The 25,028-nt window shown below is 40.8% G+C and overlaps 1 protein-coding gene across 2 annotated transcripts; it reads left to right on the plus strand.

Annotated features, from left to right (window-relative positions):
* The first annotated feature begins 1,526 nt into the window (after positions 1-1,526).
* YPEL1 (yippee like 1) lies at positions 1,527-23,711 on the plus strand. Of its 2 annotated transcripts, none has more exons than XM_061370812.1 (5): positions 1,527-1,631; positions 5,448-5,730; positions 16,755-16,798; positions 18,192-18,300; positions 19,225-23,711. In XM_061370812.1, the coding sequence occupies exons 2-5, from the start codon at positions 5,614-5,616 to the stop codon at positions 19,312-19,314; spliced, it is 360 nt and encodes a 119-aa protein (XP_061226796.1). In that variant the 5' UTR covers positions 1,527-1,631; positions 5,448-5,613; the 3' UTR covers positions 19,315-23,711. The 2 variants fall into 2 exon arrangements, with proteins under 2 accessions (XP_061226796.1, XP_061226797.1); XM_061370813.1 differs by lacking the exon at positions 1,527-1,631 and adding an exon at positions 1,691-1,943.
* Positions 23,712-25,028: the final 1,317 nt, after the last annotated feature.

Consider the following 25,028-nt stretch of genomic DNA (forward strand, 5'->3'; position numbering starts at 1 on the left):
CCCATGGGAACAGGCAAGCACAGCCAGAATAAACCAGGGGCTGGCTTTTATTTACTTTATTAAGGAAAACACAATCATTGCCAACAGACCTCAGATGCTTCAGGAACTGCTTTAATGTGAGTTCTAGTTTGGTTTCATTAATTTTCAAAATTGTTCTTTTATACCTTAAAAGCTGTGTATTTTCTGCATAAGCAGTGAGCTCTTCCCCAAATTCTCTTTCTGGGAACAAGTCCAGAGGAGGCCATGAGGATGATGAGGGGCGGGAGCACCTCCTGTATGAAGATAGGCTGAGAAAGTTGGGGCTGTTCAGCCTGGAGAAGGCTGTGTGGAGACCTCATAGCAGCCTTCCAGTATCTGAAGGGGGCCTATAGGGATGCTGGGGAGGGACTCTTCATTAGGGACTGTAGTGACAGGACAAGGGGTAATGGGTTAAATCTTAAACAGGGGAAGTTTAGATTCGATATTAAGGACAAAGTTCTTTACTGTTAGGGTGGTGAGGCACTGGAATGGGTTGCCCAGGGAGGTTGTGAATGCTCCATCCCTGGCAGTGTTCAAGGCCAGGTGGGACAGAGCCTTGGGTGGCATGGTTTAGTGGGAGGTGTCCCTGCCCATGGCAGGGGGGGTTGGAACTGGATGATCTTAAGGTCCTTTCCAACCCAAACTATTCTATGATTCTAAGCACTCTGATATCCTTATCTTCCAACCTCCCGCTGGGCTTGTTTTCTTCATGTGTTTTTCTTTACATCGCTTTTAACAGACTTGCGTGATCTTCCAGGGTTTCACCCAATTTCAACAGCAACATGAAAGCCAAACACCCCCTAGCAAGACAAAAAAAAAAGACCTCGTTTATAACAGTGCCCTCACCTGAAAGCCCCTCTGGAAACACCCCGGGGATGAAGCCACAACCGAACCGGCTGCTTCAGCTCAGGGTTCACCTCACGTTCGCTTCGCTTCCCCGCGCGCCCGCGACCCCACACCTCAGCGCCAGGCCCCTCAGTACCTCAGCGCCGCCGATGCTTTCCCGCCTCGCAGCGCCTGAGGCCCGGCAGGGGGCGTTGCGGGGCCCTCGCCTCACGCGCCATGGAAGGCCCGCCCCCCCGCGCAACGGCCCGCCCCGCGCGCAAATTGCGCGCGGGGCGGGCCCGTTGCGCGAGGGGGCGGGCCGTTGCGCGCGGGGCCAGGCTCTTCCTCCTCCACAAAGCCAAGGGGCGGGGCGGGCGCGAGGGAGAGCGCGCGCGCGCGCGCGCCGTGATTGGCTGCCGGCGGCGGTGGGAGCGCGTTTAACGGCCGCAGCCAGCGCCGGGCTAAGGGAAGGGGGGTAAAGCAAAACAAAGGCGGCGGCACCGGGAGCGTAGCGGCACCATGTCCCGGCCGCCCCTCGGTGCTCAGGGCGGCAGACGAGCGGCCGGCCCCTGCCTATGACCCCTGCCCGCCGCCGAGAAGGGACCTTCGAGGCGAGCGAAGCCGCCACCCCGTCTTTGTTTTTCGGCGAGGGCCCAGCGCTGAGCCCTCGTTGGCAGACGCCTGAGGACCGGGGTTGCCGTTTGCCCTCGTTCCCCGAGGGAAAGGCGCCCGGGGACGAGCTGCTGCCCGGAGTCCGGGCTGGAGAGTGGAGCCGGCACGGCGCAACGGTGAGTACCGGAGCGTGCGAGAAGCCGGCCCCTCTCCGTTTTGCTTGGGTATTTTTGTGGTGGGGGGAACACGGGCCGGGAAGCGGCTGTGGCCGGAGGCCCCCGTGCTGCACCCCCGGTCGGGGGCCGCGGTTTCCTGTGTGCGCGGGGTCGGGGCCGCCGAGGCAACTTTGCTGGCGGGAGGAGGGCTATTTATAGCGCCTGGAAATGACGGCAGCGCTGTCTGCCTGTAGCCTCCTCGCTACGGGGCGGGTGGCGGAGGTTTACATAAGTGAGGGGGGGGCGAGGCCGAGCTCGGCGGGCAGAGGTCCGGTGCGTTCTCCCCCTTCCCTCTTTATCCTATCGTGCGGCGGTCCCTGCCTAGGGCTGGCGGGAGCAGGTCTGCGCTTGGTGATGGCGTGCAGCGGTGCCCGGCGGCGGGCTGGGGAAAGCGAGCCGGTGTTCCGCGGGATCGCCTCGAGTGCGAAAGGCAACGAACGGCGTCACCCACAGCAGCGGCTTTGTGCTCCGGCGTGAGGGAGGAAGCGGCTCAAAACGTGCGCGGAGCCGCCGCTCCCTCCCGGCGGGGAAGCCGAGCCTCTGCCCGCAACTTTCTCCTCGCGTATATATTTCCCCCGTTATTTCTCGGTATGTAATGTAACAGTGAGGCTCCTGTGTGTCAGCCTTTAACTTTGCCAGGTTTTCCCTGCCGGAGTAATCGGATAGCAGCTTGCTAACAGCGCGTGCACAGGCTTTGTCCGGCTCAGCGACTCCTAAACGGGATTTTTGTGTCGCTCCTTTCCTCTGCGCCCAGCAGCAGTGACGGGGACGCTGCCTTCTTCCACTTGCTGTTCCTCCCGGCGTTTGCGTGGGGCTCCGAGCAGCGCCGTGACCATCCCCGCGCAGACGGGGACGCGGCCGTTGCCGGGCGGGGGGAACTCAGCTCGCCCTGCGGGGCGGGCCGCGGTGCCGCCCCCCCGCCACGCTCATCGGGGTGTTTGTTTACACATCCGGGAGCCGCGCGGGGCGGGGCCGCCCCCCCCGCCCATTGGCCTCCCGTCGGCCCTCCCCGGTGACGTCACGTGCGGGCGGCGGGACCGAGCTCTTAATCAATTCTCCCCCTAATAACGGCCTTGAGCTCTCGGCGCTGGAGGGCTCCGTGCCCGGGGCGGTGCCGCTGCCTGCGGGGAAGGTGAAGGGGCTCCAGCTGTGAGTCTGCGGCGAATGCAGAGGTTCTGGGGTAATAGGGACAGACCAGCCACCCGAAACAGGGTCTTGACAGCGACTCGGAAATGACAGCAGCCTGCTCACTCTCTTTGTGTGTAAATGACAGGAGGCTGTACGCGCTTAGACTTGCAGTTCCTTTCGAATTCCTTAGATCTTCAGTAAAAACCTAGCTGTCACGTGCATGACCAAAGCACAGATTGTGGTGTTGCCTAAGAATAGGGAAGGAATAGTTGCTTCAGATTTTCATAATGCTTTCTACAGAGTACTGAACAGCAGCCCTGGAACCTGCTGCTGCTCACAGCTGTCAGTGAAGTCAGACTGGGTTTATTCACCATTACTAGAGTAAGCTAAGAAATGGTTTAAACTTTGAATCTTGCCTTCAGTGTCACAAAGCAACAAGTTCTCTTAGGGGTGTGTATCAAGCACTTAAGATTGCCTTCTTGTTGAAGAGAGCAATATCAAATACAGTTTTTCAAAAGAGCATTGGAATTACTTTATTCCTGCAGTTGAAGGGCTCAGTATATAGGCTCTGAGAGAGTCCAGGTTGCATTTACAAGTGTGAATTAAAAAGAGCTTCTAGGAATGTCTTGAAGAAAAATATTTTCCTCCTATGTTAAATTTGCCGAACTTCTGCAAGCTTTGAACTCGTGTTTCAGTTACTGATTGAAAGGGTCTAATCCAAAGTCACAACATCTTTGTTGGTGGTGCCTTTCATTCTGAAGCCCTGTTTGTTGAGTTGGGTGTGGTGGGTTGTTTTTTTTCCCATTTCTGTGACATTAAATAGGATCTGTATCCTTTTAACATGGGAACTCAAGCAGGGAATTTAGAGGGAGCCTCATGTTTAACTTTCAGGACTGTATTTCTTAGGTTGTCTTTCTCCTGTAATCTGATGTCTGTAATAAATACAGCTTCATATCTGGCGGTTCTACAAATGCAAGCTGGTTGGTTGTTTGGGGTTTGTTTTTGTTTGTTGGGTCGTGTCCCCCCCGTGTAATCATTATTTCCTTTGTAGCTATAATTATCTTGGGACAATAGGTATACAATACTTGTTTAAATTACTCTATTAATAATTAAGTTCTGCTCTTCATGCTAATTGGGTTAATATTTCAAACAATTATATTCCTTATCAAATCTCTTCTGCTTTTTAGTGACTGACAAAAGTCCAGTCATTCTGATGTGTAGATACGTGCTTTGGATGGCAAAGTGTTCCCATTGTTGCTGTATTTTTTTTGTATTGCATATTGTGCTACTTGTCTTGTTTGTAGCTTATCTCTGCCTGTGCAACTTCTTGCGCAAGAAATTTTCTTTTAGCAAGTCCTCCAGTAGTTCTTGACTCTCTTCTGCTGTGCTGTCAAGGTTAAGATTAAAGGGATTTGGTTTGGTGTTAAAATCTTGCTGTGGCTGTCTCTTGTGCTAGGCCTGCTGTACAGATTACTTTCTCAAGTTGTGTTCTGAAGCACTGTGACTGCTTCCTATAAACAATCTTTAATTTATGTGGCTTTCATTATCTGCTCTGTTTGTATTACAAGTATCCTACTGCTGGAAGAGTGGTTAACTGCTGCCCTGCATACAGTTTACAACTGTGATAAATGTTTTGCATGCCTGTTCTAATAGCTGGATCAAGATACTGTAAACTCTATATTGGCTCTCATTTCTGTGTTTGTGCTATTGACCTACTCTGCCAGTCACCTGATAGCCAATGACACAAATGACTGTGCAGTGTTCATGTTTGGGTTGCTTGTTAGATTGGTGCATATAGCCTGGTGACTGATGGCCTTTGACAGATCAATAGATGCTGTTATAAAGATTTAGATTCTGTAACTTTCAGCAAACTGTTGAAGGCTTGCCTTTCCAGCCTGGCCAGAAGGTCTGGCCTTCTCTGTGCATGCAGTACCTCTTAAAGGCACTCTCTGAGGATTAAGAACACAGCTGGCTCTTCTCTGTGTAGAACTGGCCATGATTTTTATAGCACCCATCAAGACCATTCTGGTAGAATGAGGAAGTATCTAATTAGGTTTGATCAGGGTACTACTCAAAAAGGTCTTTGGCTAAAGGCATAATTCTGCTGAGCTTGAAAGAGGAGAAGACCTGGATCCTTGACTAGGGCAACAGCAGCTTACGTGGTATTTGACTTAAAGCCAGGTGTGATACAGCAAGATTTTTTGCTGAAAGCCAAAGTGCAAATACCTATTGTATGTTTAATGTTGGACACGGCAAGTGTGTTCTGAGATTCCTTGTCATTTGCTACATTGGAACTGACCACTTGAACTTCAAAAACAATTAGCTTTCTCTAATCCCCTGCCTTTCTGCTGTAATTTTCTGCATGGATACCTTGAATCTTCCTGGTAGATTGTAGAATGTGCTTGTGTTTTGTGAACTGTTTGAATCTCCTCCTTCATTACAAATGTGACAAGAAGCCATCTGTGAAACAGAACTGCTTGTTGCCATATTGAATGGAACTTGAATTGTGCATCTTCATAGAAAAAAGGGGCCTGTAGTGCAGCCTGGCATTTGCTCTAGATGACACTTTGCTTTATGTCTAGAGTTGTTGAATAACAAGTTTATTCTGGCCTTGTAAGCTGCTAATTGTTCTGCTCTTTTCACTTGCAGGTTGTGACTGTTTCTCTTCTGTCATTTGTGTGGAAAGTGCCACACACACTCCAGAACAACAACGGCTTTTGCTTGCATATTCCAGTGTTTCTTTTGTCAGCGAGTTCAGCAAAGTTGTAATTCTTCAAGTGCCAGCCCTGAGCTGAGTGAGGAGCCACCAGCAGAGATGGTAAAAATGACAAAATCAAAAACGTTCCAGGCTTACCTGCCAAACTGTCACCGAACCTACAGCTGTATCCACTGCAGAGCCCATCTAGCCAATCATGATGAGTTGATCTCCAAGGCAAGTGGCTTGTTTAGAGACCTCATGAATTATTTGTTAACCAAAATGGTTATCACTGTATTGCTGCTCCCAGTAGATAAGGGATGCAAATTGACACATACGTCAAAGTATCTTCCCTTGATTCACTCTTGGGTCATATATGCTGCATATGGAGGTCTGGATATATTCTGGAAACTTTCAGTTTGACATAAAGGCTGTTCTAATGTATTCCACATACTGACAAGCTCTGTGTACTGTCAGGTAGGTACTGCTTGTGAGCTGTCATGTCTGAAAAGGCTGCTAAGAAGAAAAGATGGATCTTTGGGGAGAGAAATTACTCTGGTTATGGTTATGCCAGATAAAGATTATTTTTGACTCTGACTGAAGGTCACAAAACTGGTTGTTTCAGAATGTTGCATTTCTGTTATGGAATCTGTAAACACACTTGCTTCTGTTGTGTACCAGTTCCTAAGGAATATGATTAGCCAGAGCTGTTTAGAATAGTTGGACTGTCTAAGCCTAAGCTTAGAGGATGGGTGGGTCCTTGAAACAGGCTAGGCCTGTCCTTCTTACCTGTTCCTGGAAGAAACCAAGATTTGTGATGTATGAAATATGTAGGGAGGCTTGAAGTTTGGGATAAGTACTTGACAGACTGGTTCATTGTTTGCTTCAGATAAGCTCCTGATGAATTTGCTCTTAATGGTGTATTGGAGAAAACACTTCAGTTGCTTTTCAAACCTCTTTCTAAGAGGGTGCTTTCTACATTACTATTTTGTGAAATAAAATTTTAATGGCAAACCTGTTAACTGTTGTTCTTGGGTGCTGAAGAGATGATGGGGTTTGAGAATGCTGCTACTTCTGGTTTGTGGTTTTCCATGGGCAAAGAGAAAGTATATCTGTTTGCGTGTCCCTTAGAAGGTTATATGGAAATAATGGATCTTCCCTGTGCAGTTTTCCTTGTTACTAATCTCTGTTTAGGTCTCAAGACAACTTTTTGATTCAAATAGTAAAATTGGTGACAGTTCTTGGCCATGTTGCTTACTGCTTGCTTGCTTCTGTTCTGCCTTTAGTCTCTTCCCCAAAACAATTCTTTCCCTCAATGTAGTACATGTATTGAGGTATGGAACTGCCTATGTGACATCAAAAGTGAAGCAATGGTCTAGCTACATGTGTAAAATGATGTGAAGGAAAAAAAAAAGGCCTTGTTTTCACAAAATCAATTAGGTTGTAAAAGACCTTTAAGATCAAGGCCAGCCTCTACCCCAGGACTGCCAAGTCCACCACTATACCGTGTCACTACGTGTTTTTTAAGCACTTTCAGGAATAGTGATCTCACCAGTTTCCCAGGCAGCCTGTTCCAATACCTGATCACTGTCTCAGTGAAGAATTTTTTTCCTAATATCCATTCTACACCTCCCTTTTTTGTTGTGCTTGTATTTGAATTTCATATGTTTCCATGTTGATTTCAGAATTCTAGTATAAGGGTTATTTTTGAAATATGGGATTCTAAATTGCAAGCGATCATAGCTTTATTCCTACATGTTCTGGGCCAAAAACTGGCAGGAGGGGTTAATATTTCCTGAACTTCAGGTTATAAATGGCTACAAAAAGAAAGAAACTTTACTAGCTGTGTCTCTTGAGATGTATAAATTTACTGAGAAAACTGTATCCAAGAACACATACTTTGTAAGAAGCTCGTCTTCTAGTGAACTAAAGTTTTTTGCGTGTCTACTTAATTGCCACAGCTACCACACGAGCTAGTTGCTCTCCAAAATCTTGGGAGTTTTAGCAGAATATTTTTAATATGTTCTTAAGCGAATTGCATGTTCATATTGGTTTCATAAATTTCAAACATCAAAAAAATCAAATTCTCAATTCCAAACAGAGCTAAATTTATCTAGTAAATAGAAATAGTTACTCCTAAGTTATTTCTGATGGTATTGGGAAGGATGTTAGGTATGGATTCTGCTGCATTTCTGAATTCCATAATTCTTTTTTGCAGATATCTTAAAAGTTTCTGAACTCTCAGGTTACTATATGCTTATTTGATAGCTGATCCATGTTCTGTCAACTTAAGATTTCTTGTTTTATTGTCTCAATCTGTGTGGTTAGATATGCACTTAAATGTGAGGTTATCTTATTTTATGTTTTTGAAATAAAAATAACATTTTCATCCATTGTATTTGGAGCATAGCTTTAAAAAACTCGCCCTCCTTTAAGCTTAACTTCTATGTATTCTAAGAGTGGAGAAGTTCTTCTGATGGAAACAACTGCAAAGCAATAATAAGATACACTTGGGTCATTAAAAATAAGTAGTGCTTTCCTGGGGAGTGGTGGGAGGAGATAAGATTTGATTGCTGCACATAAAAACACAGGTTAACCTGGAAAATAAAAATTGAAGAAATATACTAGACAGTTGTCTGTAGATAGAACTGAAAACAATTGAGGTACAGTTTAATCCTTTTAATGTGAATCCTGTTTCTGAATTTCTGTGAAAGTGCTTTCATAAATGCACATTATGTGCAATTAACTTAGGATAATGAGTTTTTCATTTACACCAACAATATCTGGAATCCTAGTAACTACCAAGCCACTGCAAAAATACTTAAATTAACCTGAAGTGTAGCAGGTTGGTTCTATACAACCTGAAGTTAATGAAGAACAGTGCGGTTTCTGGGCTGTTTTGGATTTTTTGATGGAGCAGAGCATTGGACTGCCCTACCTGATTTCCTCCCCCCAATCCCACCTTAGGTTGAGGGCATAATTAAAAGCTGAAGCCATGATTACAGGTTGCTGTGCTTTTTTCTAGATAATTACTGTACAATCTCATTCCAGAACTGTAGTCCCCCAAATACTCTTCAGCATATAAAAGCAAACAATACTAGCTGCCTAGCTGTAACCACTTAGTTTGGGTGTCATTGTACCCCCACCCTGCATTTCCTGGGTATGTAGTGATTGTCCATTCTGCTGTATGGTCAGGGAATAAGAGCCAAAATATATGGTATGCTCTTAATTTAAAGCAGCTACAACTAGTTTTCTAATGTGCTTTGAGGCATAAGTGTTTGTTATACTTGACACGATAATGTTTCAGAGTTCAAGATGAAAAGATGAACTATGCTACAAAATAAGTGGTGTTTCTCTTAAATGTTGGTCTTGCTTGGAAAAGCAAAGAGTGCTGTTTTTTGTCAATCATCCCTTTGATTCTGGTCCCATAATACAATACTTCAGAGTTGCAGTTCTTCAGCTTTTGAGAACTGTTGATGCCAGTTGTCTGACAGGGATGATGGCATACACGAATCACCTTTTCATTTTATTTCTGCTCTGTTTGGGCAGCAGGATCTTTCTTACTTTAGAATTGATCACAAAGCTCTATATCCTCCACTCCCCCCCTGTGTCCTTGCTGGTGATAAAATGGCAACCAAGAGCCTTGGCAGTGGCTTACAAATAAGAATGCAGACTAATAAGATGGTATAAAAACGTTACCTGCACAAATGAGTTCATCATCAGTAGCTTTAGTTTTCTCTGCTACTCTGAAATGACTCAACATGTTGCCTAGTATCCAAATCAAGTTGGGTGTTGGTAAATAGAGTACGGTTCCAGCTACTTTCATTCTATAACCCTGTGTTTTCTGCAGCAAGGCAGGAACTTGGGGAAAGGGGAGGAATGGGAAGAAGGCTGGTTGAGTATATAGGAGTTCCAAGCCGAATGTAATCAGCAGCATAGATGTTGACAAATGTTAGTCTCTACAGCTGAATGAATGCATACATATATGAATAGTTGCCACAATAATTTATAACTCCAGTCATCTTGGAGAAGATACCGATTTAAAGGACGCATAATAAACCTGACAAGCTCTAGATGACTTAATTGAAATAAGTGCAGTTTTGCACACTACTGATCTGAACGGTTAACAAGTCTGCCAATGCTGGATTTTCTGTTTCTTTGGACAAGACTTTGAAGTGAAGGTTAAACATGAAAAAAACCTAACCCCAACTATTAGGAGTATACCAGTCGTCATGACACTGGAATAGGTTGCCCAGGGAGGTTGTGAATGCTCCATCCCTGGCAGTGTTCAAGGCCAGGTTGGATGAAGCCTTGGGTGAGATGGTTTAGTGTGAGGTGTCCCTGCCCATGGCAGGGAGGTTGGAACTAGATGATCTGAAGGTCCTTTCCAGCCCCAACTATTCTGTGATTCTATGATTCTATGCTCAAAAGCACAAGGGAAGAATGTGCAGCTTTCTTACTTCTTTAAAGAAGCAAATGCATATTTCTCAAATCATATCCTACTGCAACTGCAGGCACAGAAGTAAGCTCTGTCAGCAAGCAGCCACAGGTCTTACTAAAGAATAAGGCAAAATCTGATGCCATAGGAGGCACCTGTTGAATTTAAAATGTTCAAATAACACATAAAAAGCTACCAAACATTTTATGCTAATAATAATTCCAAAAGTCCCAACAATTTAAAAAATGGACATAATTAAGTTTTGATGGGGAAACTTCTATAACACACTTTGAAGTCCAGGGGAGGTTGCCACTCTTCTGTCATGTACAAAATGTGCGTACTGCTCTTTAAGTGGTTCTGAAGTAACTTCTGTTAAAGGCTTAACTGAAAGAGCTTTCTTCTGATTTGCTTGTAAATGGTAGAAAATGTGCAGTGATTATTAACAGCAGTTAATTTTACAGGAGGCAAATACTGCTTCAGGAGTGAAACTTCCAAAGCACTTGCGAATGGCTTGTACCCACTAAGTTCCAGTAACTTAGGCATTCGGGCACAGTCCAACAAATGACAAAGAAATACAAATACTTAATGGAGAGCTTGGAACCTAGTGGATATGTTGTAAAGGATAATGCTTTGTTACTCAAGGTTGACCAGCTTGAAAGACTGTTGAATCGTCTTACGTGGTGCCTTAATGCTCGGGATGGAAGAAAATCTGGATTACTTTGTGCAGATGCTTGTATAAATACTGTCACTTTCTTCTGTCTCATTCATTGTAAAGCATATCTGACCAGAGGGGAAACAGGCAAATGAAGTCACAGACAAGACTAGATGTGTCAATATTTTCAAGAACAAGTTCTGCATAAAGGTATATATATATACACATAACTGTCATTGACTTCACTGGGAAATCCTTGCACCTTCCTTGTAAAAGAACAATCTTGGTGATTAAATTTAGTTCTCCAAGGCATTCTGTATGTCTGCTGTTATATTATTGATGAGAAGGAAAAGTCTTCAGCTTAAATAGATGCCAGAGCATTTTTAGCCGTCCTTAGCAATCTGTGGTTATGTCATCTACTGTTTAACAGATGAGTTCAAAATGAACTTTTCGAAGATTTATTGTCTTTACTTAAAGTATGCTGTTCTTAGCTTGATTCAATTTGGTAATCTTCCTTCGCTTATGATGTAAGGAGTACTTGGAAAGATAGTTGGGACTGTTGTATGCTTGAAGGCCATTTTTATTTCCTGCTGGAAAAGTTGAGAATGGGCCTAATTTCATAAACACTTGGGTGACACTTTTTTTTCTGAAGAGGCTTATAGTTTCTTGGGTTGTGGTTTGGGTTTTTTTTCTATTGGGGGAAAATAAATCCAGTTTTTGGAAGCAATCTTTGAAAACAGCTAAGAATAGATTTGAAAGCTTAAAGGAGCTGGAAAGTGCGCAAGGGAAGTGTTCTACTCGTGTTTTGGCATAATCATTTCTGAAATACATTCAAGATGCTGTAAAACTCAGCTTGTCCTGCCTGACAAAGTTGCCTTTTTGTGAAATAACATTTGCCAAATCTGCAGACATGCAGTTTCTGGGGTGGATTTTTTTAAACTTTGTTTCTGCCTATTGAACTTTACAGCTGGCTTTATTAAACCCAGTCATGAAAAATCAGAATGAAAATCTATGCTGACATTTTTTTTTAACATGATGAATATGATGGAGCAGTATTATCTCCAGTTGTGTATGGTATTAAGGAGCTGGATTGGAGTGAAATATCATATGCAGCAGCTTGTGTTTCTGGATTGTCTTTAGACCACTGCCCCTAAGAATACTGTCTTTGGAATTACTCAGTAACGTTTGTTTGAATCGCATATTTGTTCAGAATGCTAATCCCGGTTGATCCATCTTAGCCTGTAGAGTGAAGTCTGGTGAATGTGAAAGGAAACTCAGGAAAATGAAACAAAGAAAAAAAGGACCATGAACTTCTCTCATTTCCAGTCTTTAAAGTTGCCTTTCTGTGTTATGACTAGCTTCCAAGCTACTTGTAACATACTCATAAGATACTGTTAATGCCATTCTGACTTGCTTATAATGCCTGCCATACTTTTAATACATGCTAAGATGGCAGTTTCTCTGGATGTTTTTAATGGATCATGATCTCTATCCATGCAATCTAATCCCATCTGTGGGGAATAATTAATTGTATAAGCTTTTTAATAGTTTCCCTCCCCCAACTTGTGCCCTTAGGTATGCCTTAGGGCAGTAAATACCTGTTCTGCTTAAAAGCTAACTTCATTTTCTCCTGGGTAAAAAGCTATTCCTGGTGTTAAAGGTAATGATGGGTTTAGTTTAGAAGCATAGATCATATCTAATTTTGCAGATACGTACTAGGGTATGAGTGAAACATTTGTAAGGTTTCTTTACTACAGAATATACTGATGACAGAGGTCTGTCATCTGACTTGAAAAGATCATAATTCCAAACTGTTCTTGCAGTTGACCTTAGCACAGTTGAACAGTTTTGCTTATGCAATCAGACAGTCTAGATACTTTAAACTGTACTAAAACAAAAAGTTATGGATCTTGTAGATCTTCTTGTAGGAATGGACAAAGATGTGGATTTTATAGGGGAAAAGTTAATTCATACATCAATGCAATATTAATTGAGGACCATGAAAAAGCAGACTTAAAGCAAGTTTGTTATAACTGGAGATATTGAGCTGATAAATTGCCCAGCTTCTATGTTAAGTCCTGGTTGATGTGAGCCATTATTGATGACATTTGAAGGTCACACTTGCCACTATCTTCTAATACCTCTCTACTGGGTAAGACACATTTAAGACTCAGTTTTAATAGAATGTTCTGGTTTAAGTGTGATTTATATGTAGTGCTAACAATCTTGGAAGTGCTGAACATACCTTGCAAAGTAAAAGCTTGCATTTGCATAGGTGACGTTTATTCTTCAGAGAAGCAGTTTGTCTGGAGACTGGTTTGAACAGTTATGCCTGTTAGTCCTTGAGACTGCCATTTAGAATACTCCCATTTCCTTTGAGGAGTTGACACGCAAGACATTTAATCTGACAGTCTCTTAAAATTCATATCAGTATAACTGAATCACTCAGTGCAGAGTGTGAGAAACTTTGTGCTGGTAAAAACACATGTTTGTTCAGTATTCCTTTTCTTCTGGTTATGCAAAATACTTTGTTTATAACCAAGCTACAAGCTTAGCAAGCAGGGTGCTGAAATGAGTCGTCTTCTTTTAATTTCTAGTAATGGGATGCATCAGGAAGTTAAATCCTTCTTGCACCTATTAGGTGGAACCTTAATGTGTTAATCAATATTCTGTGGTCAAGGGAATGCATATGTGACAGATGTGTATCTATATACAGGTCTTGGGGAACAAAGCTGTTCATGTGAGTAAGAAACTATGACTGCCAAACTCTGAGGAGTTAAGAAATCCGTAAGGAAAAAGCCACGGGAATTTAAAATGTATCTTTACTGCAGCTTGTGTATATGAGTTCCCATGGGTGAATTGCAGACATTAAATGCTTGGCGACACACTGATGATATGGTTGAACTGCCTAGACCCTTGTTCTGTATTCCCAAACACAGTAATGCAAGTTGCTGCAGGTTGCTGTTCGGCAGTCTGTAAGTGATGTAAACATGGAGTAACTCACTCTTCGCAGCTGGGCAAAGAAACAATTGTTCTATGGCATGTAAATGTGATATTTAGCTTCTCAACATGTATGTAGGTAAGAAAGATGGTATCAGCCAAACTCTGCTAACAGGAAGCTAGAGAAGGTGGGAATGGAGGAGGTTTTCCCAGTGGGATGTTTGCACCCCTGTCCTAGGAGAAAGTTCTGGTTTGTGTTGCTTCTCCCTCCACTCTACCTTGATAGACTGAAAATATGACCGTTTCTGAGGGGGAAAACCCTAGGAGGAGAGTACAGCATATTTAGGGCAAAAAAGCAAGAAGTGCAAGAAAAGCAATCTTTAAAAATATATCAGGATAAAAGGAAACAAGCAGTACTTTCCAACCTGTGGTTTGTATTTCATTTGGCTAGAACTTTTTTTCAGCTTATGAAACAAGAGGGGAAGAGCTGCTTTTTCTGCTATTTCTGGCATCCTGCTGCTGCCCTCTGCTTAATTTTGAGAAATGCAGGGTCAAAGGAGAGCTTTTATTAGGTGATACTAAGTCAAGACTAAACATAAACTTGGCAGAAATAATTGCATATCATAGTTCAGTAGGTCTTGTGACTGCTGATTTGTTCCGAAGGCTTTTTGGTTCTTTTTTTTTCCACCCAGCTAGCTGGGTACTTCAAGTGTGGCATATACATAGCTTACAAGTTATTGTGTAGAACCAGACAAAAAAACCCTCCACATTAATTTGTATGTGATTGACATGTGTAGTTACATGTAAATGCAGAAATTAGCACATGATAAATTTAACAGGAGACAGTAATTCTTGATCAGTTTGAAAAAGGATTCATGAATTCTAATTTAGAACATAGACTTTTTAAAGCAAGGAGAAATTACTGCAACTTTTAAGATTTCTTACAGTAGCTTAACAAAAAATAATGTCATCATGGCTTTGAAAGTTCCTTTTCTTAATTTTGGGTGCATGGAACAATAAAGTTCTAGTTTTAAGTTTGCTTATAAGACAGTAAGAGCATCATTAAAGTGTTTCCTTTGCTTTTTTCTTAAATTTTGGGGTTGCACAGCTGTAGTTGTCTCTAAATTATTGTGTATTGACTCAGGCTAGTTACTCATTCGGTAATGGACTGGTTTTGAGAGTATATACATTAATAGTTTTTATTTTGATCTGCAATAAGCATTCTCTGCTTCATTACTGATTCTGAGGCTCGAATTTAGACAGCAATGCTTGTATAGAAAGTACAGACTGTAGGTTCTGTACCATTCTGCCAGTTTTGGGATGCATGTTTAAGTATCTCAGGAGAGCTGAACTGAGGTTTTTGTTTGTTTTAAAGGAAGGTGTAAGGATTACTTTCTGGCAGAGCAGTTCAGACTGTACTGAACTGAATCTCTCCTTTCAGGGTCAGTCCTACCTGAAGTTTTAGCTTTCACTGTACTGCATAGCCTACCTTTTTTTCCTTGCCTTGTGAAAAATAAGACTTCCGGCTAATGGAGAGAGTACCTTTTCTTTTGTCTTTGCTATAGATAGAGATATAGAATTATCTAGGTTGGAAAGGCCTATAAGATCTTTGAGTCCAACTGTTAACCTAGTGCTGCTGAGTCCACCACTAAACCATGTCTCAAAGTGCCACATCCACATGCCTACAGGCGCCACCATTGCTACTTAGAGTAGTCTGAAGTCATGGTTTTCTTCTAACGTTCTTTGTTGTAGTGTATAATCTGGTTAATGATGATCCAAAACTGTTCATTGATATATATTTACCTTTTACAATTTTATTTGTCCAAACTGTTCCAAGTAGTTAAGGTAGAACAGTTACTGTGTTGCTGATCATTAGGCTATCAAAGTACCTATTTGGTGTCCAGTGACTTCTAATTGTGTAGCTAAATACATGTCAAGAAGCATCCATTGGAGAAAGGTCCTTCTGCCTATACGTCAAGCCTAATGTTACTAAAACCATTCAAAAATACTCAGAGTGAGAAAAACCTTCCATGTTGATCTAATGTAGGTTTCTGAAAAGTTCGTCTCTGATCTCCAATACTAGAACTGCAAGGATTCTTAAAAACAATTGTACTTTCTCTTCATCACGAATAATTAATTTTCTTTTGAAAGTAGGTTAGGGAAATTCTGGAAAAAATACTTTAAGGCAGTTTTGGGATTACTTTTTAAATGGAATTTGGTATGGAAGAGAAAAAAGTAAACTCCATTTCAGTGTGATCCTGTTTGAATGGGAAATTATGACTCTGTCTAAATTATCAGGTAATTTAATACAGAAGAAACATATAAACAGATGAAAGGAGTGATGTTCTTATGTATGTTTTGAATGTTTTACCTATGGCTGGATCTGCTCTGCTCACAAGTTCTGCCAGGATGTTTGTAGCTCAGGGCTGTCTGATCAGAGGTTCAGGCCTTTGTGTCTTCATTAGCATTTATAGAGTGCACAGTAGAAGAGCTTCTGGTTTAGTTCTGTACAGAAGGAACAGAGATGTAGTTCACAGGCACTGAAACTGCTCTGCAAGCAAAACCAACCCCCAGTGCGTGTGGTTGATTAGGGGTTTTACTTCAAAACTGCGCTACTACTCTGGACTAAAACATTGATTTAGATCCAGCCAGGAGGGTCTGTCATGTTTTGTCCACAGTCTATCAGGAACGGGAGAGATTTGAAAGCATATGGCTGTTGGTGCATTTGATGATAATTGCTTTATTAAAATAAAGCCAATCTTATAAACTGATCAGATGCATTTCCTGAATACCGTATGCTTGGTACATAATTTCCCTGGTCTAACATCAAATGATGCAATAAAACTGAAATAAATCATCTTTTGGGAATAATTCCTTTTGAGTTAAAAGCAGATTATTTTAATTAGCATAAAGGATGTCTAGGAAAATGAGAATTGGTATCTTGCAGAAGGGTAGGGAAAAAGTATGTTTTGTGTTATCAATGTCTTACTTTGAGACTCAAAATAGTTGCTAAAATAGTTACTCAAAATAGTTGCTAAAAATCTGATGTGGGTAAAAACTTTGCTGACCAGACATTCCTCTAAATAATTGGTACAAAGTCATTCATCTGAAATAGTTTATATCTGTATTATATGTATACGCTTACTAACAAAACCCTCTGGAACTGTTTTTTTGTTTGGTGGGGGCTTTTGTGTTTATTAACAAGTGCATTTTTCTTTTTCTTTAATGCAGTCCTTCCAGGGAAGCCAGGGACGAGCCTACCTCTTCAATTCTGTGTAAGTATGTTGTTGTGTACGCTACCTGCAGTGTGGTTTTATCTGTATGCTTCACAAGTGGATGTAGCTGCACTTTGCCCTGTTCTTTTTAACATTGGCTTAGTAGTTATTGCAGAGCTACTGAGCTGATTTGTAAGTATCCCTTTGCACATACTAGTTTATCTTATATTTTAAGCAATTCTGATAATAGCTGAAAGTTTAGGGGAAGGTGTTAATATGGAATTCATTCTGTGTACGTAATGGTCACTATCCTGTTCTGAGGTACTCCAGAAGTCAGAATGCATTGTGTGACTAAATTTGCTTTAGACAACTGTGCTGAAGTCTAAAGAAGAATTTTCCAGTGTGATAGATACATTTACAGTTTAATGTTTCAGTGAACTTGGGGCATCTTATGTGACCTTGAATATTGTAAATGTGCTAGAGCTAAAGGTCTGTGATCTTATCATGCCTAATATTTGCAATTTTAGGCACATCCTACCCATGATATAAAGCTCTCTGAATTTGCTAATGGATTTATTTTAAGCTTCTAATATGCAGAATTGCATTTTTGTCTTTATTTTTCAGCAGTTTAATATTTTTCAGCTTTTTGTAGAAAGACATGCAGTTAAGTGTCTTAGTCTATTTTAGACTGGGATAATGGAGCTGTAACTGCAAAGGATTTGATTGCAGATCCTTGAAATTCTTTTCATATATAGTTGTTAAATGGTGACTTGGGACTTTTGGTATAATTGTAGTAGTAAGAATCTGGTAATACAACAGTAAAAATGGCAAAATTTTCCTCTTGTATAACACTCTCTAAAAACTTGGTTTAGTCTTGTAGGATGTTTTCTACACAGACTCTCAGTCATTACAAAACTAACTTGATGCAGTACTTCATGGGATGTTTTGTTTTGATATTGCTGTTTGTTCATCGTGGCTTACTCTGCCGATCTGTAGCAAAGAAATATTTATGAGGCTTTTTCCTTGCTGCTATTTTGGAGTTGGTTCTAAATTCAGCTGTACCAGTGCTGATTTACTGGTACAGGCTCCCATTATAGAGGTCTCAAATTGGTTTTAAAGAAAAGCCTGGAACTGTAGAGGTGTCCAGTTACTGCTTAGTGTTATGTTCTTTTAAAGTTAACTCTTTAGCCTGTCTTTGTTGATGAGAGTAAGTGGCCATCGCAGTTTGCTGTTTAGACTAGCCACTTGAAAAGCTCAAACCAAAACCCTTTATAGCTCCTGTCCTTCGTCTCAGTGTAACAGAGGAAGTTACTTCTACAGAGCTGAGTAAGTTAGGCACTTCTCTGCAGAGACAAAAAAATAGTATAAAAAGAAAAATAAAAGATGGATTCCAGGTAAGAAAAGAAACACTCATGCAATTAATGTAATATGTAATTTCTCTGGGTTTTTTCAGGGTAAACGTGGGCTGTGGTCCAGCAGAGGAGAGAGTTCTTCTGACAGGTTTACATGCTGTAGCAGATATCTATTGTGAAAACTGTAAAACCACTCTTGGATGGAAATACGTAAGCAATATACTTAAGTCTTTAATAAATGTTTGTATGTTGAAGCACTGATACTCGAGAAGCACCTAAACTGATAGTTTAGATGAGTTAGCTCTAGTGCTTTTGTATGTGTCAAGACTGTACTACAGTTTTGCTTCCTTACATCTACTGGAATGATGTAGTAGATAATGTTATTTTGGACCGCAAAACAAGCATGAGCTATAGGTGCTATTACAGTTATCTAATACTAATATCTTTTTGCAAGATTACCAACCACATACACTAAACCAGATAGAAGAAATTGTTAAAATGAGTCTTTAATTTTTAGGGTTGCAAAAGTTGGCTCATATAACAAAAATATATTTTACAATAAATGGTACTGAGCATATTTACACTGCTTTCATTAATGTGCACCTAATTCTGTTGTTTGACATGTTATCTGTACGCGTGCACAGTTACCTGCAGCACTTGCAGCTGTTGCAAGTTTGACGCTTTGAAAATGTTAGATTCTGGGTGTTGTATGTAGGATTTTCATTGATTTAGTACAGCTTCAGATCTTACAGAAAGAAGTTGTCCTAATGCATTCCCTCTGATGAATATAGAGGACAGTTTTTGGAAAGTTCGTTTTCCTTCTTTTCATTGCTTCTGGGAATAAGGAAATTCACATAACATGCCATAGTCTAACCTTCACTTGAAAAAAAAGGGAAGTTCTAAAGCAAGTTCTGTTGTGCAGTGGATTTGCTGATTCTGCTTATGAAAAGTTTACTCCTATTTCCTTCTCAATCCTCTTCATCATTTGTTTCTTCCCTCCTGCCCTGGATTCGCTGTAACCAGTATGGGATGTTAACTGGAATATCTCCTGGTTTGTATTTTTAATGCAAGTTTGATGTTTAAAATACTTTATTTCCCAGCTTAATTTAGTGTCTTGATTTTTCTCCTTTCCAGGAGCATGCTTTTGAGAGCAGTCAGAAATACAAAGAAGGAAAATTTATCATTGAACTTGCCCACATGATAAAAGACAATGGCTGGGAGTGAATCATAACTTTTTTCCTTCTGTTTGGACAATATTCTGTGGAACATGCTTTACAAAGACTAACGCAAAATAAAGGAAGAGCTTGGCTAGATTGGCCCTGAGAGTATCACTGAACTCTGAAACCTCACAAATGAGTAGTGTAGTGTAAGTGGCTATTTCAGGCCATGTTTGCCTTTTCTCCTTGTGTAAGTTCCCTCTTTTTGTACGTGTATTATTGTGTGAACAGTTGTTTTGGAACATTTTGGATGACTTTTTTCTAAACTCTCTCAAACTAGAGAAACAGTTCACTAATTGAAAGCAGATTTTACTGGTTAGCATCTATCTCTGACCTATGCCTTTAATGCTACCTTCTGCTGTGCATGCTTCTTGCCTAAACACGTACACTCCAGTCCTGTAGAAGTTCTATATCTGAGAAGTCCGAAAGAATGTATGGGATGGGGTGCTTTTTTATATGTAGCAATTTCTGATGTGTTTGGCAGTGAAGAGGATGCAGTATTGTAGTTATTGATTTCTTTTTTAAATTTGAGTGTACCACAACCTATGTACATCTTGTAGGTGAATTGGTTAAAGGTACAGTGCTCACTTAAGAAAACTATTTCAGTTGCACTGACTGAAGTTAGCAGATCTCAAGTTCTTAGGAAAGGTTATGCTACAGGTTTGGTATCTTAATGAAATACCTTAGAAGGATTTTAAATCAATTATGCTACAGAATATGTTCATTTAAGACCAACATATTCCCTAAGGAGTTTGCTGGATAAGAAATTTATAAAAATAGCTTGCAAGATTAAAAAGGCAAAAAAAAATAATGCATCTTCTATTTTGGAAAAAAAAATGCATAAAAATTAGTCGGTGTATTAGAAAAAAAGAAGTTTTGGTACTGTACCCTTGCCAGTAACAGGGACTTGCGCATCAGTAAAGTTTTATGGCTGGTTCCATGTAACTGCATAGTCCTAATGCACTGGACAAAGAGGTTGATATTGAGGAAACTTGTTTAAGTACTCTGCTTCTGCTACATTGCAACAAAAATATTTATTTTTGTGAGAAATGGCCAGAGCCTATGACATGAAAATTACTATAGTACCTGTAGGAAAAGGAGGTAATGAGAGAGAAGGGAAGTTTGACTCAGTTTTTCATAGACTAAAATAACAAGATAGTTTTTAAAGCTTGGGGGTGGGGAAAGGGTTTGTTGGTTTACTGGCTAAATCATCCCCAAGTACCTTTTTATAATAAATTATATGAAACTCACCTTCTCTTTTGTTCTTGTGCTGTGTCTTAAATGGAACGAGTTAATGAGAGGAACTTCTGGAAAGTGTATGCACAGTGTTAGCTGTTGGTATCTGTGCATGCAAATTCGGAGCAACTATGAAAGAAATGCTCTACATAAAAGTGCTAACTTTATTTTCAAATTAAACAGGCTCTGAAAAGTTTTTGTATTTTAATCCTTTTCATGATTGAGGAAGAAATGTTTGGGAAAACCCCTTGAACACTACAGAAGCACTCTTAACTGAACAGTATGGAAGCCTTGCAATACAGAATCATTTTCTCTCAATAACAATTCTAATATGGCACCTGCAAAATAAGCCAGAGGTGCTGTTGCTGCTGTTAGGTTTTTGGGAATCTCTCATAGGCTTTCTGAACTCTGCTGCACTTTAGAAATTTTGTCATATCTGAAAAATTATGCCAATGGGTAGGGGCAATATAAATCCTTAAAACCAGCGTTCCAGTGTCCTTGTGGAGAGGAAGAGTGAAAGTTCGCCCATGTGTACACATTCTCTGTGATGCAGGCTGAGTAAACTGCATTCAAGATGTTGTAGTGATCTATACCTATGAATTGAAAATGTAAGAATTAGAGAAACAGTTAAAGCTGTTGGGTTTCAATCCAAACACCTGAGGTGATACAGTTGCATTCAATCTGGACTTTGTAGCTTGCACTTACTACTTAATGTTCACATCATGAGGCTTCGAGTCTCCTTTTAAGCAATCTCATTGATGCAAGATGGGCTTTGGTGTTGCCTGTCTCTTGATCTTTTTGACCTGGCATTCTTGGGATTTTGTTTTCCTCCATTGTAATGTATGTTGCCAGCAAAGAAGGCACTAAAACATCTATCAGCAAAACGTTTGTGTTGGCTTCAAAGTCCAGTTGCAGTGTTGATACTTGGGAGCGTGCTTATTTGAAGTTTGTGCATCTTTGGGCTTTTCTTACTTCCTGGCTACAGACTTGCTGATGCAGTACACTGGACTGAAGACAAAGTAATGGCTGCTTTTCAGTAGAGAGTTGAAATTAAAGAAAATATGTAAAAAAAAAAGTCTCTCTAAAATTGGGGTTTTGGCTGTCTCGTGTTAGTACGTTAATGCTGTCTGTAACAGTCTGATTCTACTTAGATATTCAACCTCTTTTTTCAGTGCATTGTTTATATTTCAAACTGGACATTTTCACCAAAACCTTAATTAACTTTGATGCCAAAGGTTGGGACTTCATCAAGTGCTTCGCACATAGAGCTTCAGACTACTGGCATAAAGAGTTAATGATCTATAGATGATGTTTGTGGCTTTTAAGAGAACCAAACAAAGCAATATTCGTTTTGGTCTTTTAAGAGTAGATGTTTAAGAGGACTAAAGAATAGAACTAGTACAGAATTGCTACTTCATGCTGCCATGTAACAATCCTTGAGACTCATTCTATTGAGGGAATACGTGAATTTTCTTTCTGTGTTGCTTGGCAGTGGCAATGATTATTTTCTTCCCTTACAAAGACCTAGAGGGTTCTTGTTACTGGTTTTGGTGAAAGTAGGATCCAGACAGCAATGGCTGCTGGCTGATGTGAAGGGGTCAGTCTGGTCACTGAACCCCTCCAGCAGTCATTTGAAAGAAAAATAAACTTACTTGAAAAAAATTTTACTAAAGCATTTTCCCTCTAACCAATTTTTGTAATATATTGAAGATTATATTTAAAGTTTGTATGTGTTTTGCTCTGGGCAAGTTTACTTCCCCTCCAACTTGAGCACTTTTGTTACTTGTACTGGTTATTTTTATTGTTGGTCTTAACATTTATTTTGTATTTTGTTTTTTATAAACTGTAACAAAAAGCTTTTGTGAACCTTTTGTTTCTTGCTGGCTCTTTCTTGGACCAAATGAACTGACTATGAGCTGGCTTAGAAGAAATGTTCATTGGGATGCATAGGAATTTGCTAGCAAAAATGTACATGTATTGAAAGTTGGTTTGATTTTGTTTTTTCCTCTGAACCTCTAAAGCCACGCCTGTCCTAAAGTAATTAATCATCATTTGATGTAATTCTAGTAATCTGACCACACGTTTTCTGTTCAGGTCCAAAATAAAGGCTGTAACAGCGGTGTTCCAGGACTGAGTCTGCCCCCAAACACTAGGGTTACTCTTTGGCTGGTCACTCAGAAGAACCTTTTTGATGACTAAAAGGCAATGCTGCCATCTATAAAGATTCTGTTAAGTTGCAAACTTGCTGTGAAATAAGCTGCAGAATTTGGCGAGGGATTGCTGACACATCAGCCTAACCACTCTTGCTCTGTGCTTTTAGCAGTCTAGTAATCTCAATTTTATCTGCCAGTAAAAAGGGCCAGAATATGAATTTCCCCTGTTCATTGTAAGCTCTACACTGAAAAACTGTATTAATTGAAGTTTGTGGTAATTCCATCTTAATTTCCCACATGCAAGTCCTAGTGTGATGGCCAGTCTGGGTGGTACACCTTGCATGCTTGCAGCCTTTTGCAACCCATGGGGCATACAGTTTATGAAATTCCTTTGAAATAAAATCTCAGAGGTTCTGACATGGTCATCGCTGCTCCCATAACCAAATGGTCATCTGTATTTCTTATTGGTGTACCAAGTTAGTGCAAGAGTTCATGAATGCTGTGTGGATTTATGTGCATTCATTTCTGGTGGATTTATGCTTCCCCCTGAGTAATGCTTGTAGAGTTTTTCTGCACGCTCATCTCAGCAGTCAGGTTGCAACAGTAGTGCCCTACAGTCTCACAGACCAAACTTCAAACATCTCCATTCTTTGATAATGGCGATGAGTGGAAGAAGCTGTCAAATTATTGTTCAACTTTTTGGACACTTTGTTGTATTTCATTGAGACTCATGTTAAGCCAACCAGCAGTATAAAAACTTACTGCAGAAGGAACAGAGCTTCAGAGGTTTGTTTTAAAAGGACTGTTACAGATGGTTCAAGGCCTAAAGCATGAGTTGTAAGTGGCAGTTGAGTTGTGCCTCATTGTTTCTTAAACTCTTTACAATGCTTTCTTTTACAGGTGACATGGCTGTGTTGCTGTTTTGTCCTAGCAATACTGTACATCATTTGTTGTTTCACTATATTGTATCTACTTGAGGTATCACAATAAAAGCTTTCAGTTGTTTTGTTGAGTTGTTGGGTTTTGTGCTATCCTTTCTTGCTGATTGAATTATCATGCTTTATTATCTGGTAAGGCCAGAGAATAAAGCCAGTGCTCTTAGTTGCTCTTAAAAACATCTGAATATGGGTTGAATATGATTTGTGTGGTTTTAAGACTGCCACTAAACATTTGGGTTTTTTCCTTTCACTAATCTTTCCAAAATACAGCAAGTGGTGTTGCTGCTTTTAGAGCTTTTGCCTATTCTGAGCCAGTCATGGAACCTTTGTGAAGTGCTTTCAAAAACACACTGTGCACACCCCAAAACTAACCGTCAGAGAAATTGAAGGAAGTGTGGGTGTGCTTTCTGTTGTTTTAACTCGGTCATCTATAGACCAGAAGAGCTCTGATCACAGGCACTCAACCTGTTATTTCTGCTTTGTTTGGGAGGAACTTCTGGAGTTCCTGTAATCAGATGAATGGTCTTCTTGCACGTTAGTGCAGTTAAAAGTCCCCGCTGTGAGTCAGTAACAACGATGTGATGAAAACTGGTGGTCTCCCTCCAAGAGCCCAGGTCACAGCAGGCTTCTTATTGACTCAGATTTATTCCACCTGGGTATTTGCAGGAGGTAGAGTGTTGTGTGTGTAACTGTGGAGGGCTCCCACCAGCATTCAGATACGAACTGAACCCCAAAGGTTGTGTTTCAATGCCAGTGTATCATCAGCTGTCTGTAGCAGCAAGCATGACAGTGCCTCACAATCTCCAGTGGAACATCTGTGCGGAACAGGAGGTTTGCGTAAGAAGGGATGATTAATTAGGAGAGAGATGATGTCTGTGATAAGCTGGCTACTTTCCTACTGTAGCCCCAACATGTGGTTTGCTCCTTTATAATGAGGGGACACCCTGATCATGTTTAACCTGGCTCCCACTAACCCCCAAGTACTTTTCAGTTTGAAAGTGCACTCTGTGGCACTCATTGATGCTTAGGAAATTGTTAGGTCAAGCAAAGCAATGAAGATTAATCTCAAGATTAATCTGGTCATATTGGTATTAATGGCTGTAATTACAAAAACAAGGGTTAACCGGGGCTTCATTATGAAAGGTTCATATTAGTTTGAAAGTCTTCAACCAATGCCTCAGTTTAAACAAATCCCACATAAAAGGTCTGTTTCTAGTAAGAGTAAAAATATCCTTTTAACAGTTCTTAAAATCATAGGAAGGGACTACTGCAGTGATCTGGTTTGCTCTTCTGTATAAGAACAGGTGTAGGATTAGCCTTAATCACATTAAGCCATGCAAAATAAATAGTTTTCAAGGAATGCTTTCCATCAGACTCGCCTGCTAGGACAAGGT

This window comes from Neopsephotus bourkii, unplaced genomic scaffold, assembly GCF_033783945.1.
Source record: "Neopsephotus bourkii isolate Nb327-2 ecotype Australia unplaced genomic scaffold, CSIRO-AGI_Nbou_v1 NB_1542, whole genome shotgun sequence".
Classification (NCBI taxonomy): domain Eukaryota; kingdom Metazoa; phylum Chordata; class Aves; order Psittaciformes; family Psittacidae; genus Neopsephotus; species Neopsephotus bourkii.